Source organism: Rhinolophus sinicus, chromosome 16 (genome assembly GCF_057876585.1).
Source record: "Rhinolophus sinicus isolate RSI-liver-muscle chromosome 16, RSI-T2T, whole genome shotgun sequence".
In the NCBI taxonomy this organism is placed as follows: Eukaryota; Metazoa; Chordata; class Mammalia; order Chiroptera; family Rhinolophidae; genus Rhinolophus; species Rhinolophus sinicus.
Window position 1 is genome coordinate 101,105,347 of NC_142516.1, and position 19,810 is coordinate 101,125,156.

The 19,810-nt window shown below is 33.6% G+C and overlaps 1 protein-coding gene across 5 annotated transcripts in view; it reads right to left on the bottom strand.

The window, feature by feature from the left end:
• The window catches only part of TRPC4 (transient receptor potential cation channel subfamily C member 4), a 212,004-nt gene that overhangs the window by 42,932 nt on the left and 149,262 nt on the right, over positions 1 to 19,810 (bottom strand). For all 5 annotated transcript variants that reach the window (XM_019736606.3, XM_074329992.2, XM_074329993.2 and 2 more), the window contains 2 exons: positions 17,165 to 17,501; positions 422 to 561 (listed from right to left, as the gene is read on the bottom strand). In XM_019736606.3, coding sequence (XP_019592165.3) covers positions 422 to 561; positions 17,165 to 17,501 — 477 coding nt within the window. The remainder of the gene's footprint in view (positions 1 to 421; positions 562 to 17,164; positions 17,502 to 19,810) is intronic.

Consider the following 19,810-nt stretch of genomic DNA (forward strand, 5'->3'; position numbering starts at 1 on the left):
ATAATTTCAGTACTTTGAAGAGTAATATTTTGATCTGGCTATGTAATTTTATCATTTAGTTATGACTGATAAAAATAGATTTGGTTGCCAAAATTTAAACAGTGTTCGAGGTAGAATTTCATTAGAAATTGAAAGGAATAGAAACAAGAGCAGCTATTATGAATAATTTTGAGGCATCGTTCAATTTAGATGCAAGAAAATTGAGTGGTAACTTTTAATTGTTTATTAAATTTGTATTATGACTATAAATTGTGTATTATCTACGTATTTTATATCTATCTATCAACAAGGTCATGAACTGATGAATATCACATATAGATAAATAACACTAAGTAACAATATTAATAAAATTGATAGCAATTGAAAGTACATCAATATTTATCAGAATTTGTGCCTTACCAATAACATAAACAATAGTTACCTTTACAAATGCCACAATTTTCAAGGAGATTGTTGCCAAATATAAGGAATTCATCACAAAATCCATTAGATTCCACCAATCATGGATGTAATCTTGAAGTCCACCATCCCACATTTGTTTTATTTCTCCCCATATAAAACCTGCAATTATAGAAAGATTTATTGTAAGTTTAATTTTCAATCACATTACTAAAAACATATTTACAGTTTAAGAATTATAGAATCTTGGAGCTGCAAGAGACCATATAGTTATACTAGATGCAACATTTATTTTTATAGGTAATAATATTGAGTCCCAGCCAGATTTTAGAATTTCAGGACACTCAGCTAATTGTAGAGAATGTTGTTAGAGCAGCTTCACTTTCTTTTACATAGTATTTGAAAATTCATAAGAATGTGTGATTTTGGAGTCAAAAACAGTAATTCCGCTATATTTTTCTCATGGAAAATATCATAACATATACTTGTAAACAAATACTTTAAGATATTTTTCATCCCAAGTCAAAAACAATGTATCTAGTGAATGTAACTAGATTAATACCATTAAACAGGGTATTTTGTTGTGTATTTGGAAGCAATTAACACCTTCAGAAATATGATTTCAGGCCTGGACAAAACGAAATATAACATTCATGGTACTTCATCAAAAGACCTTTTGTCTAGCAATAGCTTTAAAGCTACATCCAGAGAAAATAAATATCCCTTTACTTTATTATGGTCATAATTTAATAGGAAATGTTTTATATTCAAATTCTAGAAAGTACTTATAAAATATCATTGTATATCATTATTCTATTTCCATATTCTTATTAAAATGCTATAAACCTGTTTCAGAGCCTAATGATGAGACAAAGATATCAAAGTATCCAGAATCAGGAAATATTGAGAGGATAAATATGATTTAACAGCTACATTAATACAAGCTAAAAATAAGACTCTTTTAAGAAAATGATAGCCTGGAAAGTCAATGTGTAGCAGAGAGTTTCACATCCTTCTGACACAAAAAGCAAGAAAAAGTCAGATTAACTATGAAATCATAACTTTTCACAAACCCATCAGAGATGAAAAACCAAGGAGCCTATACTTGAAAGAAACGCTGGTTTCTCCAGTACGAGCCACGATCTGAGTATTGGGTCACCTGTGACAGGTCGCTGGCATCATACAAGGGAGTAAGATTTCAGACAAACTTTTTAAACACACTGAGTGTGAGCTAGCAGGAGAGAATAGAACCCCTGGGACACAGACACAAGGAGAGTTTGCACCCACGTGCATGCTCTTTCCCACAGACCCTACTGATTCTGGGGGAAAAGCACAAAGCTCTACCCAGGTTCCTGTCCCCTAAGGAGTAAAACACTTTAGCTCTATGGGAAAAGCAAGAAACAGTCCTGAGCCTAGGATTTATACCAAAAGCGTTAGAGATTTCCTCCATTGGGGGAAGGTTAGGAAACTCTCTTTTGCACATGACCTGAAAAGTTTCACTGCCACGAGAAGGCAGGCATGGATCACTGAGAACTCCATCCCCATGCCTAGACAGGAGCTGATAAATCTGACCCTTAACTAGGACAACAGAGACTCTTCTGCTCCTCATCACCAGGCTGACAGACAACAGGTGACAAGCTGAAGCTGATAATTACTAGAGGAGTGGCAAGAGCATAAATAGAGAACACCCTCTGAGGCACAGGTGCACAGAGAAGGCAAAAGCTATGGAACCCTTTTCCCCACCTGTCTTAGTCATTTTAGGTTGCCATACCAAAGCATCACAGACTAGGTGTCTTGTAAAAAGCAGAAATATATTTCTCATAGTTCTGGAGTCTGCAAATCTAAGATCAGGCTATCAGCATGGTCAGGTTTTGGTGAGAGTCCTCTTCCAAGTTGCACACTGCTGACTTCTCTTTGTTTCTTCACAGAGCAGAAAGACAGTAAGCTAGCTCTCTGACCTCTTTTTATAAGGGCACTAATCTTATTCATGAAGGATCCACTCTCATGACCTAACTGTCTCCCAAAGGCCCACCTCCAAGTACCATCACATTGGGGGTTAGGATTTCAACACATGAATATGGCAGGGACAGAGACATGCAATCCATAATATCACCCTAAGGAGTAGTATATGGTGTACTGAAACCGACTGTAACAACAACGAAACCCAAACCCAGCTCAGCTCCTGATAATATTGCCTCAAATTCCTCCACTAATGTTCTAGCAGAAGAGGAATGTCTATTTTCACACATAAATGCTATGTACTTCTGTCTAGTCTGCTGCACAGGCGGAATCAATACCCTTACAACACACACACACACACACACACACACACACACACACACACTCACTCACACGATACTTCTCGTTCACACTGTTTTTACAAAGATAAAGCATGAAAGCATTGAGTTGGGGGTGGCATGAAAATAAAAGATACATTGCACATAAAGGACTAATATGAGACTGATACCAAACTTATCTGAAATTATGCAAGACAGAGTGACATCATTAAAGTGTTAAAAGGGAAAAAAAGTCATTCCAGAATTCTACACATAGAACAAATAGTTCAAATAAATGAACGTGAACAAAAGACAGTTTTTAGACAACCAAAAACCCAGAAAATTTATTGTCCTAAGACCCATGCTACAAGAAATGCTAAAGGGATATTTCTTTAAGCAAAAGGTATATGATACTAAATACAAACTTAGGTTAATAAAAAGAAATGAAAATCTATATCTAAAATGGCTAAAATAAAAATAAATGTAAAATATATATTTAAAATTTTTTGAATTGCTCTAACATACCATTGAGAGCCTAATGCAAAAATCATAGCAATTTACTGTAGTTTATAACATGTGACATATGTAAAAGTAAAACATATGACATTAGCACAGAAAATGAGAGAGAGGAATTTGAAACATACTATCATGAGGTTCTTATACTACATGTAAGACAAAATATTATTAGAGGTTAGACTGTGACAAATTAAAATTCCATATTTAAACATTTGAAAATATTTTAAGGGAATTCCCTTAAAATATTTTCAAATGTTTAAATAAAGAACCAGAAATTTAAATAAACATGGAGTTACAAAAAAAATACTCAATCCATGAACAGGCAGAAAATAAAATGGAAAAATGCAACAAAGAACAGATGGAGCAAATAGGATAAACAATAGTAATGGCGTGGATTTTTAAATCCACCCTCATCTATAATTGTATTGAATGAAATGTATTGTCTAAACATAATAATTATAAGGCAGATGGCTATATAAGACAAAAATACAAACCCCCCCCCCATATCATAGTTCATCAAGAGGTTAAAAATAAAGGAATAATAAAGACACCATGAAATACCAATGAAAAGAAAGCTCAAATGGCCACATTAATATAAGAGTAGATATATTTCAGAAGAAGAAATGTTATTAGGTATGTAAAGAGATATAACATGAGGATAAAAAGGTCAATCCAGAGAGATGACAGAACAATCCTAAATATGGATACAACTAACAAAATAACCATATAATGCAAGATGCCATAATTATTAGAACTAAAATAAAAAATAAAGGTACAATTACAGTGAGAGACTAAATTTAGCATTCCTCTCTGTAACCAACAGAACCAGGAGGCCAAAACTTAGTAATGATAGAGAAGTCCTGAATAACACTATCAACAACCTGACAACATTTTCTTTTTCGAGTGCATGTGGAACATTTACCGAGATAGACCATGTTATGGGCTGTAAAACAAACTTTGAATACTTATACCAGTTGAAATCATACAAAGTGTGCTATACGATCACATAAACAGCAAAACAATAATGAAATGTATCTAGAAAATCCCTACATATTTTTCAATTAAACAATACACTTCTAACAGCTCTTGGTCGAAGGGCAATTTACAGAATAATTAGGAAATATTTTGAATTGATTGAAAGTACAACCAAAAAATAAATAAATCTGCGATGCAACTACGAGTGGACTTTATAGGTATAAATCTGTGCTGCAGCTAAGAATGGACTTTATAGGCCTAAGTGCTTTACTAGATAGAAAAGAATAAAGATCACAAATCAGAGATCTCAGCTTCAAACATGACACTATGGAAAGAAGAGCAAATTGAACCCAAAACCAGCAGAAAAAAGAAAATAAAAAAGATAAAAGCAGAAATCAGTGAACTTTAACACATAAAACTTGAGGGGAAAAATCAATGAAAACAGAATCTAGAAGTTTGAAATAGTCAAAATAGATACAACTCTAGCCAGAATGATGGTCAAGAGAAAATTGAGAAGATATGTATGATCAATATAAAAAAAAAAAATGAAAGAAGGGCCATCAATACAGATCCTACAGATATTATAAAGATAACAAGTGAATAAAAAGAGCAACTTGGTACCCATAAATTTCACATCTTGAATGAATTGGACATTTTTCCTGAAAGATACAAACTTCTAAACTGACTCCAGAGGACCCAGAATAATCTGAAATGCCCTGTGCTAAAGAAAGTTAATTCGTAGTTAAAAATCTTCTTACAAAGACAATTTCAGGTTCAGTTGTTTCATGATGAATTCTACCATACATTTAAGGAAGAAGTAATGCCAGTGTGAATCAAACACAAATATTCAAGAGGAAGAAACATTTAAGAGGCAAGTATTATTCTGACAAACTTCAGACAAAAATAGCACAAAGAAAACTGCAGTACACACTCATAACCCTTATGAACATTCACTAAAAATTCTCAACAAATATTAGTAAATTAAATACAGTAATATATAAAATTGAGGATAAAACCATGTCCAAATGCTGGTTTTCCCAGGAATGAAAGATTGTTTTAACATTTAAGAATCAATCAATATAATTTATATCATCAGCAGATCATTGAAAAAAGATCTTCTCAATAGATTCAGTAAATGCATTTAACAAAATTTAATTTGCATTCATATTAAAAATTTTCAGCAAAACATGAATAGAAGGGACATGTCTTGATTTCATAAAGATCTATAAAGACTTACAACTACCATCATACATATTCTGCAAAGGGTCAGGGAATAAATAATTTAGGGTTTGCAATTAATTATTGGGTGTGGTGTGTTACAATGAATTTATTTAGAAAAACTGTGAAAGGGACAGATTTGGCCTCCCCTGTACTGTATCTTGATTGTGGAGATACATGCGTGACTCTGTTTACCAACATTTTAGATCTCTATATTCTAAAACTACTATAAAATAAAGTAGTGCTACAGCTTAATTTGAAGACAGCAAAAAAATTACGAGAGATTGATGTTGATGGATAAATGGAAATAGGGATAGATTAAAAATAAAGAAAATACTGGTGACAGGTAATATATGCATTGCTATACATTTCTTTCACATTTTCTGTAGTTTTGAAAATTTTCACAATCAAACTTTGGAAAAATGTTTTAGACATGATGACCTCTCATTAATTAGTGAAAACTAGCAATGACTATTTAATGTTCTAAATAAAGTTTTATCTTTAATTTTAAGTTACATTTAATTTAATAATGCAAATTAAAACGGATTTCAGTTGAATCAATTATAGTGTGCATTTTGAAGGCTGCTGTAGACCACTGCTTTATTCTAGATTTGGTGTTTACATCCTAGCTTCCCTTTTGAGGTTTCTTTCATAAATAAATCTCCCTTGAGAGCTTGGATAAGATTGCGACATAATTGGGGCATATATTTCTTCCTGTATTTTGAAGATAGGACTATATCAGAACTGAATAAAATATGATAGATGCAAAGGATTTTAGAGCTTGTGGAAAATCTAGAATTTGTTTTATCCAATGAGGACAAATGCTCAGTACAGATAGAAACACTCCCCTCTTTCATTTCTGTGGTACTTTTACCTACTGAGCCTGGGTATAGCCTTAGAGTCCAGCATGCAACCACAATGTACATAAAACACAAAAACTACAGCAACAACAACAACAAAATTTAAAGCCCAAAGAAGCAGTGTGACCAATATTATGCTACAAGGTAATGGAGAAACCAGGACCGGATCTCAATCTCCTTAAAGCAGCGCTCTTAAACAGCATTTTCTTATTCTTGAGATTTCACAATGTAGCTTATTTGTGTTGTTTTGCTTGAAACTTTGCCAATTCCCAGAGATTAGAAGACTTGCTCATGCAATCTTTGATTGCCTGCATTTCAAAATAACTTTCATCTGAAGGCACAGTGATAGGAATTGGACAATGTCAGGTGAATGAGATGCCAGCCTTAGTTCAGCTCGTCATCAGCTTTGTAATTTTAGCCAGTAGTCTCAACTTTCTCAATTTCAGTTATCTTACTTCAAAGAAAGAGAGGTTGAACTACACACAAAATTCTATGTATAGTATCATACAGGAACTATCATTCTACTCCAATGGTATAAATAGCCAGACATTGCTTCTTCCTGTTTGTATTATCAAAATTTTACTAAAATCAGTCATAATAGCTGCCATGAAAAATGAAAAACTACCCTGTACTTGAGGACACAGATGTACTTTGATCCGCCTCAGAAAGCAGAAGCTGGATTTTTTATATGAAAATCACAGAAAGGAAACTTCTTGCCCAATGTAAGAAAGGCAATCTGAGCTCTTCCAGAACTGGAATGGATCGCCCTGTGGAGTGGGGATTCCAATCCAGAACCTGGAATGTCTTCCATCAGTCCATACTCCAGAGAAATTCTAGGAGTAAGTGAAAACCTGGGCTGTCTAATCTCTACAGGTTATTCCAACTCTATGAATTTGTGATTGTGTTGTTTTCAAATTTGTATGTATCATAAAATAAAATATATTTTCAATACCTACTAACCAACCAGAGTGTTTATATTTTATTTTCCTTTATAGATAAATTGTGTTCTCTCTCTTCCTCCTTCTACCAGACCAGAAAGCCGAACGTGATTATTAACAGTAACCAAAATAAGTAACTTCAAATATATTGAGGGTGATTATGTAGAGGAATAAAGACATTAGGGCTAATTGCTTCAGAGGCCAAAATGAGCACCATTGGGAAGGAGTTATAAAGAAGCAAGGAGGAAGCTTATTATAAGGCAACATTTTAGCCTACAGCTCCTTAATATCTGTGCAGACTCTGTTCTTCTTAGTTGAGTTCAAGGAGATGACACGTCTGTTGGAAGTTTGGACTAGATGACCTCTAAGGTTTCCAGAGATGAGTTAACAACAAAAGTTCACAATTTAGACATAGCACAGTTAGTTCTTTTGGAGTTCAAAGAGACTTTAAATCTGACTTTCCTGACCACACAAAGAATAATTTTACTCTGACCTCTGTAAGGCACACTTCTCTGTGAAAAACAGAGATCCTGATCAAACTGATAACTTGCACCATCATTTTTTATAACTTGAGCTGTAAATAAGATTGTGAATTAGTGCTCATTGGCTAATGGAGCTTGGGCTCTTTTGTTTTTAAAGCACCAGATTCGATTATCTTATTGCTCTAGTCACCACATGTGTTTGAGGACTATTGATTTCTATTTTTTATAAGCACATTAGCGAAATACCAAGTTTCTTTATTCTGGTAACATTTACCAAAGTTTTTGAAGAAACAAGCCTTTAGAGAAACTAGAGGGTGCTATTAACTGACTAAAAACGCATCCAGATAGTAAGCTATTCATGGTAACTAAAAAGTCTGAAGACAACACAGCTTGAGGGAACTTCTGTCACAAAATGTTTGTCCTGTTCCCACAATGGGAACATTTCAACTTACTCTCTGCTGTTTATAAATGGATGACATATGATTTCTCAGAGTCGTCTAATTACAAGCATTGATGTCAAGACTGTGGGGACCAACAAAGGGAAGATCACAGTGCAAATGAGTCAGAGAACTTTCTTTTAAAAATATATGTGGATGCCTGGAAGTTTTTACTGTATTTTTTTTCTAACTTTCCCATAACAGTTTTCATCAGGGCTATTTGAATGTTCCATTACATCTTATCATGTGAAGCTGGCTGTGAGGATGAGATGAAATAGGCAGGCGGGAGATGCCACATTTCACAGCCCCAGTTTCACATGAGAAATGTGTAATACTTCAAACAGACCTCTTGTCCTTCTTTGCTGTCAGCACTTACACAAAGAGTAAATAATCCCAAACAAAGAGCAAGTCACCTTTGTACCGACAGCCATCTCCAAGGGCCTGTTATGGCAGCCCCAAAGCTAGCTGACCTTGGGAGTCTCTTTAATAGAACACTGATTTCCATGCTGTGGCACCAAATCAGTGAAGATAAAGAGAACAATAAGAATTCCTCCCTGCTGAAGGTTTCCTTTCTTTCTTCTTTCCCCACCCAAAAATCAGGGAACAAAAACTAGTTAAAATTCTGCTTCTGTCCAAAGAGGAATCTAAATGTAATCTCAGTAAAAACTCACATTAATGCTGGACCCTGAAGAGGTACTAAGCTAAGGGGCAGTTCCTATTTTCTCAGTTTGATACTTAAAACCCAAACAAAGACAGAGATAAGAGCCCCATTATCCACTTCTGAAGAGAGCTTAGCCACATCTTTCTTCTAGGGCTTACTAAGAGGAATCAGGACCAGATCTATAACCAACCACCTGCCACTCCAAACCTATGGTTTATACAGAGGCAAGACTCACAAGAGGTGACAAGAGAGTCTTGAGGTCAGGGAAGTGTAGTTTTTGTGCTAAAAGGAAATGCCAGCAGGATAGGTGAGGCTGATTACTACACTTCCCTGAGTGAGGGAGACTCCAGGAAAATCCCTCCCAAAAACTGGAGATTTGTACAAGGAGAAATTGGCATTTCAGTACCTGCTGGGGCTAATTGTCTTGCTCAGGTAATTGTCTTGCTCACCTCTCCTTGGGTGTAGTTCATAATGGAAAATAGAAAAACATTGGGGCTTGGCAGTAGGGCAGCTGGCAGCTGAGAGCAGCCTAACCTCCTCCCGTGTGATGTGACAAGGTTTGTGATGTTCTTGGGGAGTGAGTGTTTATCACAGGAAGAAGCTGGGTTTGAGCCATCTTGCCTTTTTGCTTTGGCTAAAGTCACAGGATCCCAAAAGTGGCCAAGTGCTGATCACAAGAGTTGAGGGACTGGAGATGTCAGGCAGAGGTTAATCTCTGATTCAGAGAACTGTGCAGTTCGGAGGCATACAGGGCCCACTAAAGAACACCCATGCATCCGTCAGGAGAGTCAGCATGTCAAGGCCTATCATACAGGTTACTTAGTATTAGCCAGAGATGTAGACAACCAACAAGGAAAGAGCTGTGACCTGGGTCCCAGGAAGTAATGTAGATGTTTAATTTCATGTCATCCCTCTTCCCAGAAGCCCAGCAATGGGGAAAACATAAAGAGTCTGTGTCTCTCCTTCCATTCTAGTGCTGGGTTTAAGGATAAGCGAAAGATGGGTCATTCCAAGTTCTTCAAGCTATCATTCGGGCCTGTTTTGGGAAAGAGGAGAGCTTTAAACTGATTATAAGATTCAAGTTTTAACTGATCTGGGACAACTTTTTAATAACTCAAAAATTCAGGAATCAATATCACAAGACATATCATTAAGAGATAGGGAAATGATATTTGGTATCAGGCAGTTGGGAAAGTGATCGGAAGTCAAACCATTTCATGTCGAGACTCCATAATAAAGCTATTACATAAATATGAAATTTGGCTCCCAGAATCGTCTCTTAATCTACTGTTTAAAGATTCTGGAATTTAGGAAGCAGTCAACCAAGGAGAAAATTCAAAATCTAATTTTTTTCCATGAAAATCCACAATGATTATGATTTTATTCAGCAGATCACACTTCAAGAAACACTGACTTAAGGGACAGTGAATAAAGATGTTTAGTTTGAAGATATCTAAAACCCTAAATTACTATGGTTTTGTCATCATCACGTTAAAATTTAGAGGAAAAAAAAAAGAATATACAATAAAGGAAGTATGTATTTTCAAAGTGTGCCAGGAAGGTTACCATGTTGGCTTTCAATTAAGATGTAGAATGTAAAACTTTACAGTTCTGGTCACCTGATAGCTTATGACCTAAATATATTAATTTAAAAATCAAGTAAGTTTTTATAAATGCAGTAGCATTCTTTTTATAGGATTTCCCTTTAAAAATGTCCGTGAAAACTGAGGCATAGAATGCTTATGTAGATGGGGGAACAACGAATAAACATTCCTCCAAATCTTTGCTCAAGTCATCTTTTCAATGAGTGATAGTAGTTGCTTAATATATATATTTTGAATGAATGAATATTAATGTTTGCACTATGAGAATTCCAATTTTTCACTTAATGCAAACCTCCTACTATTTTAAAATCAATTATGTACCAAGAAAATATATTCATCTCTTTACATTTTCCTGAAGATGCCTCTATACATACACATACCAATGAAATTTTAAAAATTAATGATATTCTTGGAAGCAAGGAAATTTAACTTTAGGTTTAGTAAGTGATCATAGAAGCCAAAAAAAAACCAAAAAACATCTAAAGATCATATCAAAGGATTGTATTATTTCTTTTTTGGAATAGATTGCTTCTTTCAGTATTAGGGAGTTACATATAATACATGTGTTTCAGATTGGAGACGGGTGTTGGTGGAGGTGGTGATGGAAATAGTGGGGATGTGATGGTGATGGTAGTGGTAAATTTGGTATATTAGCAAACATGATATTCAATAGTAAATTACATCAAGTGTACATCTTAAAGAGTGTTACATCTTCAATGAATCGTTAACATGCTCCATTCATATTTGACCTGGGTAAAGATTAAAGTTGGCAAAGAGGTGGAGAAAATAGGAAATAAATTTGTGTTAGAGACTTGAGTTCCTGGGCTCCTGAGTTTTTGCCTCCTTGAATTTTACTTCTCACATTTCTGGGGCAGTATTTATAGAAGATGAAGGTTCTAGCTCTGCAGTTACACTAACTGCATGAGGTATATATGTCATACTGCAATTGTTACCTGATTTTTTCTTGAAAATTAAAATATCCCTTTAAATTAATAAATGGATGTTCTGCAATTATATTTGAGTATTATATTTTTTTGCAGCTAGTTTGCTGAGGTGGTTAGAGCACCTCGCCAAGGATGAGAGTGGGGGAAAACTATAGACTTGTTTCTTATAATTGCAAGAATATCTTTTGGGGGCTATTTGACAATACAGGTAATTCAGGGGTGAGGCTGAAAGTGTGAGTACCTGAAGTCATATGATCTTAATGCCTATTAGATAGAAGAAGAATAAATGGTTACAAAAAAGGGAGAATATATAGAGGATTGTTTTTCTCTATGAGGCTTTATCTAGATAAGAATGTGATCACAATTTTTCATTTTACATTTTCAATTTGGCAGGCTTTGTTGAAAATTTCAGATTTGTTAATATCAACTCTTTAAAAGATAAAACTATAAATAAAGCATGGAAATCAGAGGCAAATTTTGTTAGTGAAAAATTGTTAAATAAGTATGAGTTATAGGCAAGATGTATAATTCGGATATGAGCAATTCTTAGTTTATGCCCAGGAATTCATTAGAAGATTATTTTTAACAGAGCTTAAATGTCTTCCTATGATACATCTTTTCCTCAGTTCACCCTTCTCATCATCATGTTCAGTGTGCATAGATTTATATACTAAATAATTGTGGTATATTCTAGGCATACGAAAAATATCGAGTCACTTCAGCAGCCATTGTCTTTTCTCATTGCAAAGTACTTCCTCTTTTATTAATAGGCTTCATTAATATTCTACTTCTTTTATATAGTGCTATCAGTTTCATAATTTATGCTAAGCTGATAACATATGGCTACATCTGGATATTTCATTACATATGTACACTTTTTTGTGAGGAAATAAGCTATGACACAAAATTGATTATTATAATTGAGTTATAATGAATTCTGTGGAAAAATAAAAACTAGTTTTGGGGAAGGGCTTAAAAACTAGCATCCCTAAAGATTTTCTTCATAATATTTTACTCCCTATTATCTCCAGAAACAATTTTGACATGAAATTGCTACTATAATTTAGATGAATTCTTATAATATACGTTATAGATATACATGTTATATTTAGTTTGCATGTAAATTTTATGTAAAAAGGAATTTCTCATAAGAATACTCTATTCATTTTGTATCCCTAGTATTATATGTTAAATATCAAACCCTGAATAAATTAAGAGCCTCAGGGTCATGGCCCAGCAGAACATAGAAGTAGCCAGCTCTCTAATCTGGCCCCAGGCTCCTTTTAATCCATCATTCAGTCTTTCTAATGACATTTTTTCTCTAGAAACTTAAAAAAGTATAGCCCTGTTATCAGGCCCATATGCATGCTTGATAAAACTGTTGTTTTACTTTGTACTCTAGACTAAATGGGTAATTTGACAGTTTGAGAGGTATATTGGTGTTTATCTGTCTAGTATCTACTTATCTATGAGACGGTTCTGACCGATTTATTTGTGATTAGTTTTTCTGCTGGTTAGAACTGTATCTCAAGGTGACCAAAATCTTAAGTTTGATCCCTGTATGAGGCTTTTAGGTTTTTTTGCTTATATGCTAAAGTTCACCTTGACAGCAAATACCAGCAAGAAGATCTCTTGAGGCTGTTTGATGGGAGAAAAGAAGGGTCAATAACCTTCAATACAAGAGAACTGGAAGGAAAAATAATTCAAAAAGTTTTGCAGGAGATGAGTTACAACTTATCAATGACACCGCAATAAAGGATATAAGCCACTACAGGTAGTTTCTAAATATATATAACTCAATAGACTTCAGTTGCAATACTCAAAAAGATGTTGAACTTCAACAGAAAAGATATTGAAAATAACACAGAAACATTATTCTGCCACTGTACTAAACACAAGAAGTTTGGATCTGTAATGCTGAATAAGTTCTTATTGCTGAAACACACAAAAGTATATAAAAATAACAGAAATTCCCAAGCAAAACCATACTTCTTAAGGTGATAAAAGGATTGATTTGAGATGACTAATGAGAAAAAACTTTTCTACTCAAAGCGAAACTTTGTGATCTAAATATATAAAACAGAATTCTTTTGGTCAGGATAAACAAAACGGGAGGTGGAAAAGTAATCATTTCTCATATGTTATGGTATCATAGGTCTGGGAAACATCCTCTGAAAATAGAAGGAAAGTAAATTTAGTAAGAATGAGGGTGAAGTGGGTTGAAGATCTAAGTTGGTTCAAGAAGACTTGAGAAATGTCAAATATATATATATATATATATATATATATATATATATATATATATGTGTGTATATATATTTACATATATATGTATATATGTATAGTATATATAAATGTATATATATTAAATGTATATATAAATTAAGTATATATATGTGTGTGTGTGTGTGTGTGTGTGTGTATGTATATACACACATACAGGATGCCAGAAAAGTGTATACACATTTTAAGAAAGGAAAACAGTATTAAAATTGTAATACTCAATATATACCGAAAACAAAAGATGAATACAAGTCACGTTTGACTTCTGCTATTATAAGAGCTGTTCAAAGTGGTTACCATCAGTATCCAGACACTTCTGATTATGGCGAACTACTGCTTGAGCATAGATAACATCTCTTAAAATGTGTATACCTTTTTTTGATACCCCAGATATATATATATATAGATAGATAGATAGACAGATAGACAGATAGACAGATAGACAGATAGATAGATAGATAGATGTATATATATATATATCTATATATATATCTATATATACATATATATATATATATATATATATATATATATATATATATATATATATATTCACAGGATGTAAAGTACAGCATAGGGAATATAGTCAATGGTATTGTAACAGCTATAAACAATGTCAGAGGGGTAGTAGATCGGGGGGTGGGGGGTAATCACTTTGTGAGAGGTGTAAATGTCTAACTATTATGTTGCTTTGTACACCTGAAGCTAATTAAAAAAAAGAAGCCTTGAGAGAAACCCCTGCTCAGAGCTTCAATTTATCATCAATAAAATTAACATGATGAGGGACCCATTTATAAGCCACACTCTTCTCCATACCTTGTTCAGTCTTGTTCTTATAAATCTAGATCCTTAACTGAGGGAACACTTCCTTTACCAGCCAGGAGGAATGAGTAAGATAACATGGAAGGCTCGTTAACATAGTAATCAAATCAGACCATGCCTTTTTGTCCCTACTACACTTTTTGTAAAAGGTTAAAGCCTTCCTACCATGCTGTCTTTCCCTCTTCCCCCTCCCCCATAAAAAAAGACCAATTTTATCTGCTCTGATAATGATTTAAAAAAAAGGGGGGGGGGATCATGCTAGCTCCCCAGCAGTAATAGGACTCAATGGGACTTAAGAAGTCATCACTCTAAATTGTTCATTTTATTAATGAAGGCATTGAAAATCCTGAGAGGTTGCGATCACCCATAATTTAATAGTCTCTTAGTGTCAGGACCTGGGTATTCAAATCCAGTGTTTTTTCCACACAAACCCAATAATATAGAGAATAACATTTATAATCATGGGTCTAGCAAAGCAGTTAGAACTCAGTCTTAGATATGAGGCACTCAGAATTCACCAAGCTTGATGTATAATACGATGTTTTGATAAATGTATTTGGTATTTAAGCTTTCTTTTTATGCCCTGTTATTTAAGCAAGATGATCATTCATAATTTTTTTTATTCTAGAAAATCTGTTTTCATCCTAAAAAATCTCCAAATAGATTAATTCCCCAAGGTCAGAATACCTAAAGAAAAGGTTGCCTTTAGCTGCTATTTCTTTTGGCTGGAATTATAATTCTCACAATTAAATTTATACTATATTTAACCATTCAGCTATGGTTTGGATATGATTTTTTCTAGCCAGTTTTCATGGAAACTTTTGTTACAACTTTTGCACCTAAAAGGTAGTCAATGACTCTTTTAATTGTACAAGTTATGAAAAGTTTGGAGCTTCTATTTTGCAATATTAATTACCATTTTCTGACATTATATAACGTATCTCATTGGTTATTATCCATTTCCTCCAGTAAAATTTAATCTTCATAAGGGCAAGGGATATTTTTCTTTACCTATCTCTCTCTCTCTCTTTTACTTTTATATCACTATTGCCCTGCACTATGCTTACTTAGTACATAGAAAGTACTCCACATATTTTCATTGATTGCATAAAGACTAGAAATACTACTCTGTTTCCCCAAAAATAAGACCTAGCTGGACAATCAGCTCTAATGTGTCTTTTGGAGCAAAAATTAATATAAGACCCAGTATTATATTATATTATATTATATTATATTATATTATATTATATTATATTATATTATATTATATTTAAATAAGACCAGGTCTTATATTAATTTTTTGCTCCAAACGATGCATTAGCGCTGATTGTCCAGCTAGGTCTTATTTTCGGGGAAACACAGTATATGTGCTTACACAGCATTTATCTACAACATTTTTCAAAATGAAATATTCTGTATTTCTTTTTAGATATCAGGATTTTTAGACATTCAGTATAACTTACCAACAATGGGAAATTTAATTTTCTAACACTTCTTTAACAATTATTCCTCAAAAATTTTCTATGAAGAAAATTCCATACAGGACATATTCCTAATGTGAGATATTGATTTTAAATGAAAACAGGGTAATTTTATATTGAATATAATTGAACTGAAATGTCATACTTACTTTATTCAAAAAGACACTTACAGATCATCTAAACTTTCTTCCTAACTTAAGCAGAAGGATCTTGTGGTCACACTTTATGCATTTCAGGTTAATGAGAATGTACTCTATTTTAAAGTTCACGTAAGAAGGTGTTTTTCTTTCCAGTAAGATATGTAAAACATATCAAATCTTGTTCCTATGAACTTTTCTTATGGTTGGTAGAATATTTATAATCTTTAAAAGTGAAAAATGTATCTGTCTCATATTCAGACATAGTCCGTTTTTTCTGCCTTTTCCTTATTATACAGTCTGTGCAGTAGTTTAGAGAGTTAATCCAAACTGTTCTGAGACTGTGAATCATGAAATTTGTCACACATTTTCTAATTACTAAATAATTAGATGGATATCATACTAGAGAGGTTTAACATGATGAGCTAAATTTAAAAAAAAAGTGATTTCTGTGCAAACCACAGCAGGCTAGAGAAAAGAATAATTAAAATGTAAATTTTAATTATGGCTATAATAACAACAGGAAAGGAAAACAGGGTTTTCACCAGCTACGTTAAGGTTTTCTACCTTACCATGATTTGCTGCAGATCCAAAACATTTTTATTTCTTTGAAAAGAACAGAGATTGAAGGATGTCCTATTATTAAATTTCCTATTTTTAATTTTACTATAAAATGTCAAAGATAAACTTAAATGGATTAATTTTAAAGAATGTTTACAGTTACTTTATGTATAGAATCATGAATTCTGCGGAGTAATTTGTACTTATCTTTTAGAAGGCATATCAAGAAAATTAGAATAATTATTTACATATGTCCGATGACACATGTTGAAAAGCTTTAAACGACAAACATAGAAACAACAGCCCAGAGAATCATTCATAGGATACGAAATCATTAAAATCTGGAATTCTAAAACCTAAGGTTACATTTCATAGGCTGCATTTAAGAGTAGGTCCACCACCGCTGTAAAATAATTACTTAGCTCTGGGGATTAGGCCTTGGAGCTAACAATGGTCAGGACCTATTTTAAACATTCCTATGCCTAAACTTTAATGAATATTCTTTTCTGAGCAACAAAATTCCATGGCAGTATTACGTTTTGATTATATTTTCTATAGTAACACATTTACCCAGGACCCATGGTAATATCATCCACTCGACGATGGTTGGTGGTGGACCTTGCCTGTTCAAGTCTGACCTGTCGATGTGCTGAGAGGCAAGCAACAGCAGGAACAAAAAAGTCAAATAGGATGCTGTATGGCAGATGAACTTGATAAATGGCTTTCTGATGAAGAGTCCAAGTGGGCTCTTAGGAGCTATCAGGTAGCACACAGAGAAGACGGGGAAAAGAAGTCCTATTATGAAGCATGTCACCATCTTCACTGCCCAGTGTCTTCTCCTCCAGCCTGGGAACTCATCGTACCAGCGAGAGGCAAGCAGTTGTTGACAATTAGGTTGGGCAACAAACTAAATGGAAAGGAAAAGGAAAAGGAAGTCAGGGTTACATGTAATGATTCAGTCCATCAATAAGAACACTGAGTTATCTTTAAAGTCAGAAATTCTGCTTTAAATAATTTTATATTTTAACAATCATAAAGTGCTTTAGCTAGAGAAAAGCCTATTTGTTGAACATTTTACACCCAAGGCATAGTGCTAATGTGTTTAGCCAGATGCAACAGAAATCAAAATACTACGATTCATTTGAGAAAGTAAAAATAGAGCAGGAAAAGAAGAATATTTATGGGATATATTGATAAGTGAACCAAACTGTGTGCAAAGATCCACACATTTATGTACATATGCAAGAACTATAATATATATAGCATAAAATAAAAAAAATGTTAATGATGGTTATTTCTTGATTTAGTGGTTATTTCATATACTTGCTTTTCATTTTTATAGTTGGTTGCCCTTTTAATATTTTTATAATAAACACTTAACTACTTTAATCATCAGAAAAAGTAAATACTTGTGTATTTTTAATTTAATTGAGGCAATACGAAAAACATATATGAAATCTTATCTGGATTACCAGAATATAAATCATCATAGCTGAATTTGGTGGAAATAAAGAAAATTCCTTACCTAAATATAATCAATTACCACATACAAAACGTTTCACAAACATGACATCATTTTATACTGGCAACACGTTTGAGATGTTGCATAAAACTTTCTCTATTGTAAGGATGGGGACAGAGGAAGTTATAAGAGGTCAGTAAATTTATTCAAGGTTGCATATCTATTGCATATCTAGTAAATGATGAAATATTTGACTATCTGGTCCAGGACTTTTTTTTTTTTGCACACTACATTTCTCCCTGGGACTGACAACTTCAACTAAGCATTAGACAAATTCAGAGGGAGTTTTCTCTTCCAGATGGAATGGTCCAAGAAAGCTTCCAAATGGGTCTAAGCTCTGAATGGCAGATTTGTTAAGTAGAGAAGAGAAGGGAAAGCAATTCAAGGCAAGGTACTGTGGGAGAGAGAGCATACACACCGGTGACAAAGTGTACTGTGTGGACCCAGGAATGCACATGGGTAGTTTTGATAGTAGTAGAAGCTCTAGTCCCTTGTTAGGACCACAGGAAAGTTCTGTTGGCATGAAAAATAGGCCTAATCTAGAAATAAACTAAATATTTGGCCCTTTCAAAGGACTCCCCATCCCATTCCTGCCACCCCAATATTTTCCTTTTTTTTCCCTTCAGTCTTAGCCTATATGGATCTCTGTTAGGCAAGACTTTGCTTCTTCTCTTCTTTGATGATAAACAAGTAAATAACTCCTAGGTACACAAAAAGGGCCTTGTTTATCATAAACTAAAATCTATTTGAGAGTCAAAATAGAGATGGGTAATTGATTAAAAGACCAGTTCAATAGTTGAAGTGTGTATCCATATCAACTGAAGATGTAATGATTTCTCATGCAACTATTTCTCTTCATATTGTCTTGGACACTCTACTCATCAAAGAATATAGTGGGCAAAGAAATATGTAATAAATTGATTTAAATTCATAATAATGGGTTAAGTAAATACAAATAAAACAATAAAACTGCATTTCTTCAAGATTGGGATAATGAAGTCTCTCTTCATTACTTTGTAAGTAATTTGCTTAAGTAAGATTTAAGCTCTGTAAAGTTAAATTTTATAGTTCAAAGAGTAACTTCTTAACATACTACTTGCCTATTATTCTGGTCAAAGTCAGTTATTTGAAAGTCAAAATTGCGTTCTTGCTGATATATCTACAGAGTGCTGGCTAAGAGCAATATAGGTTATTAACAAGCCCTGTTCTATTTAAGAATTGGTCTCCCCTTCCCACACATACACAATTTTTTTTCCATCAGCATTTTACAAACAAATCATAATCTACCAACCTTATTTCTATTTTTTCATATATAATGTTCTTCATAGTATTAGAATTTAGCACAATTGAGAGGCCTTGATAGAAGGGAATTAAAGAAACTTATGGAAAAATGCAAAACTAAGCTTCATTAATCCTCACAAATTGAAGAAACTCTATAAGGGACTAAGTATAATAGCACATTCCATACATATAGAAAAAGTACACAATAAAAAAGATATGTACTTTGTTCCACATAGTCTGGTTGAATTCTTGGACCAACAAACTGCACGTCCTGGTGAAAATCTCACTAAAGCATGGGACACCAGGGCAATTGAGTATACAACTGTACAAGGAGCACTTAATGTTTGCTTGGATAAGTATTTCTGTTGCCCAATATACACATATAGACTATGTTAAATTGCCTAGGAGAAGCA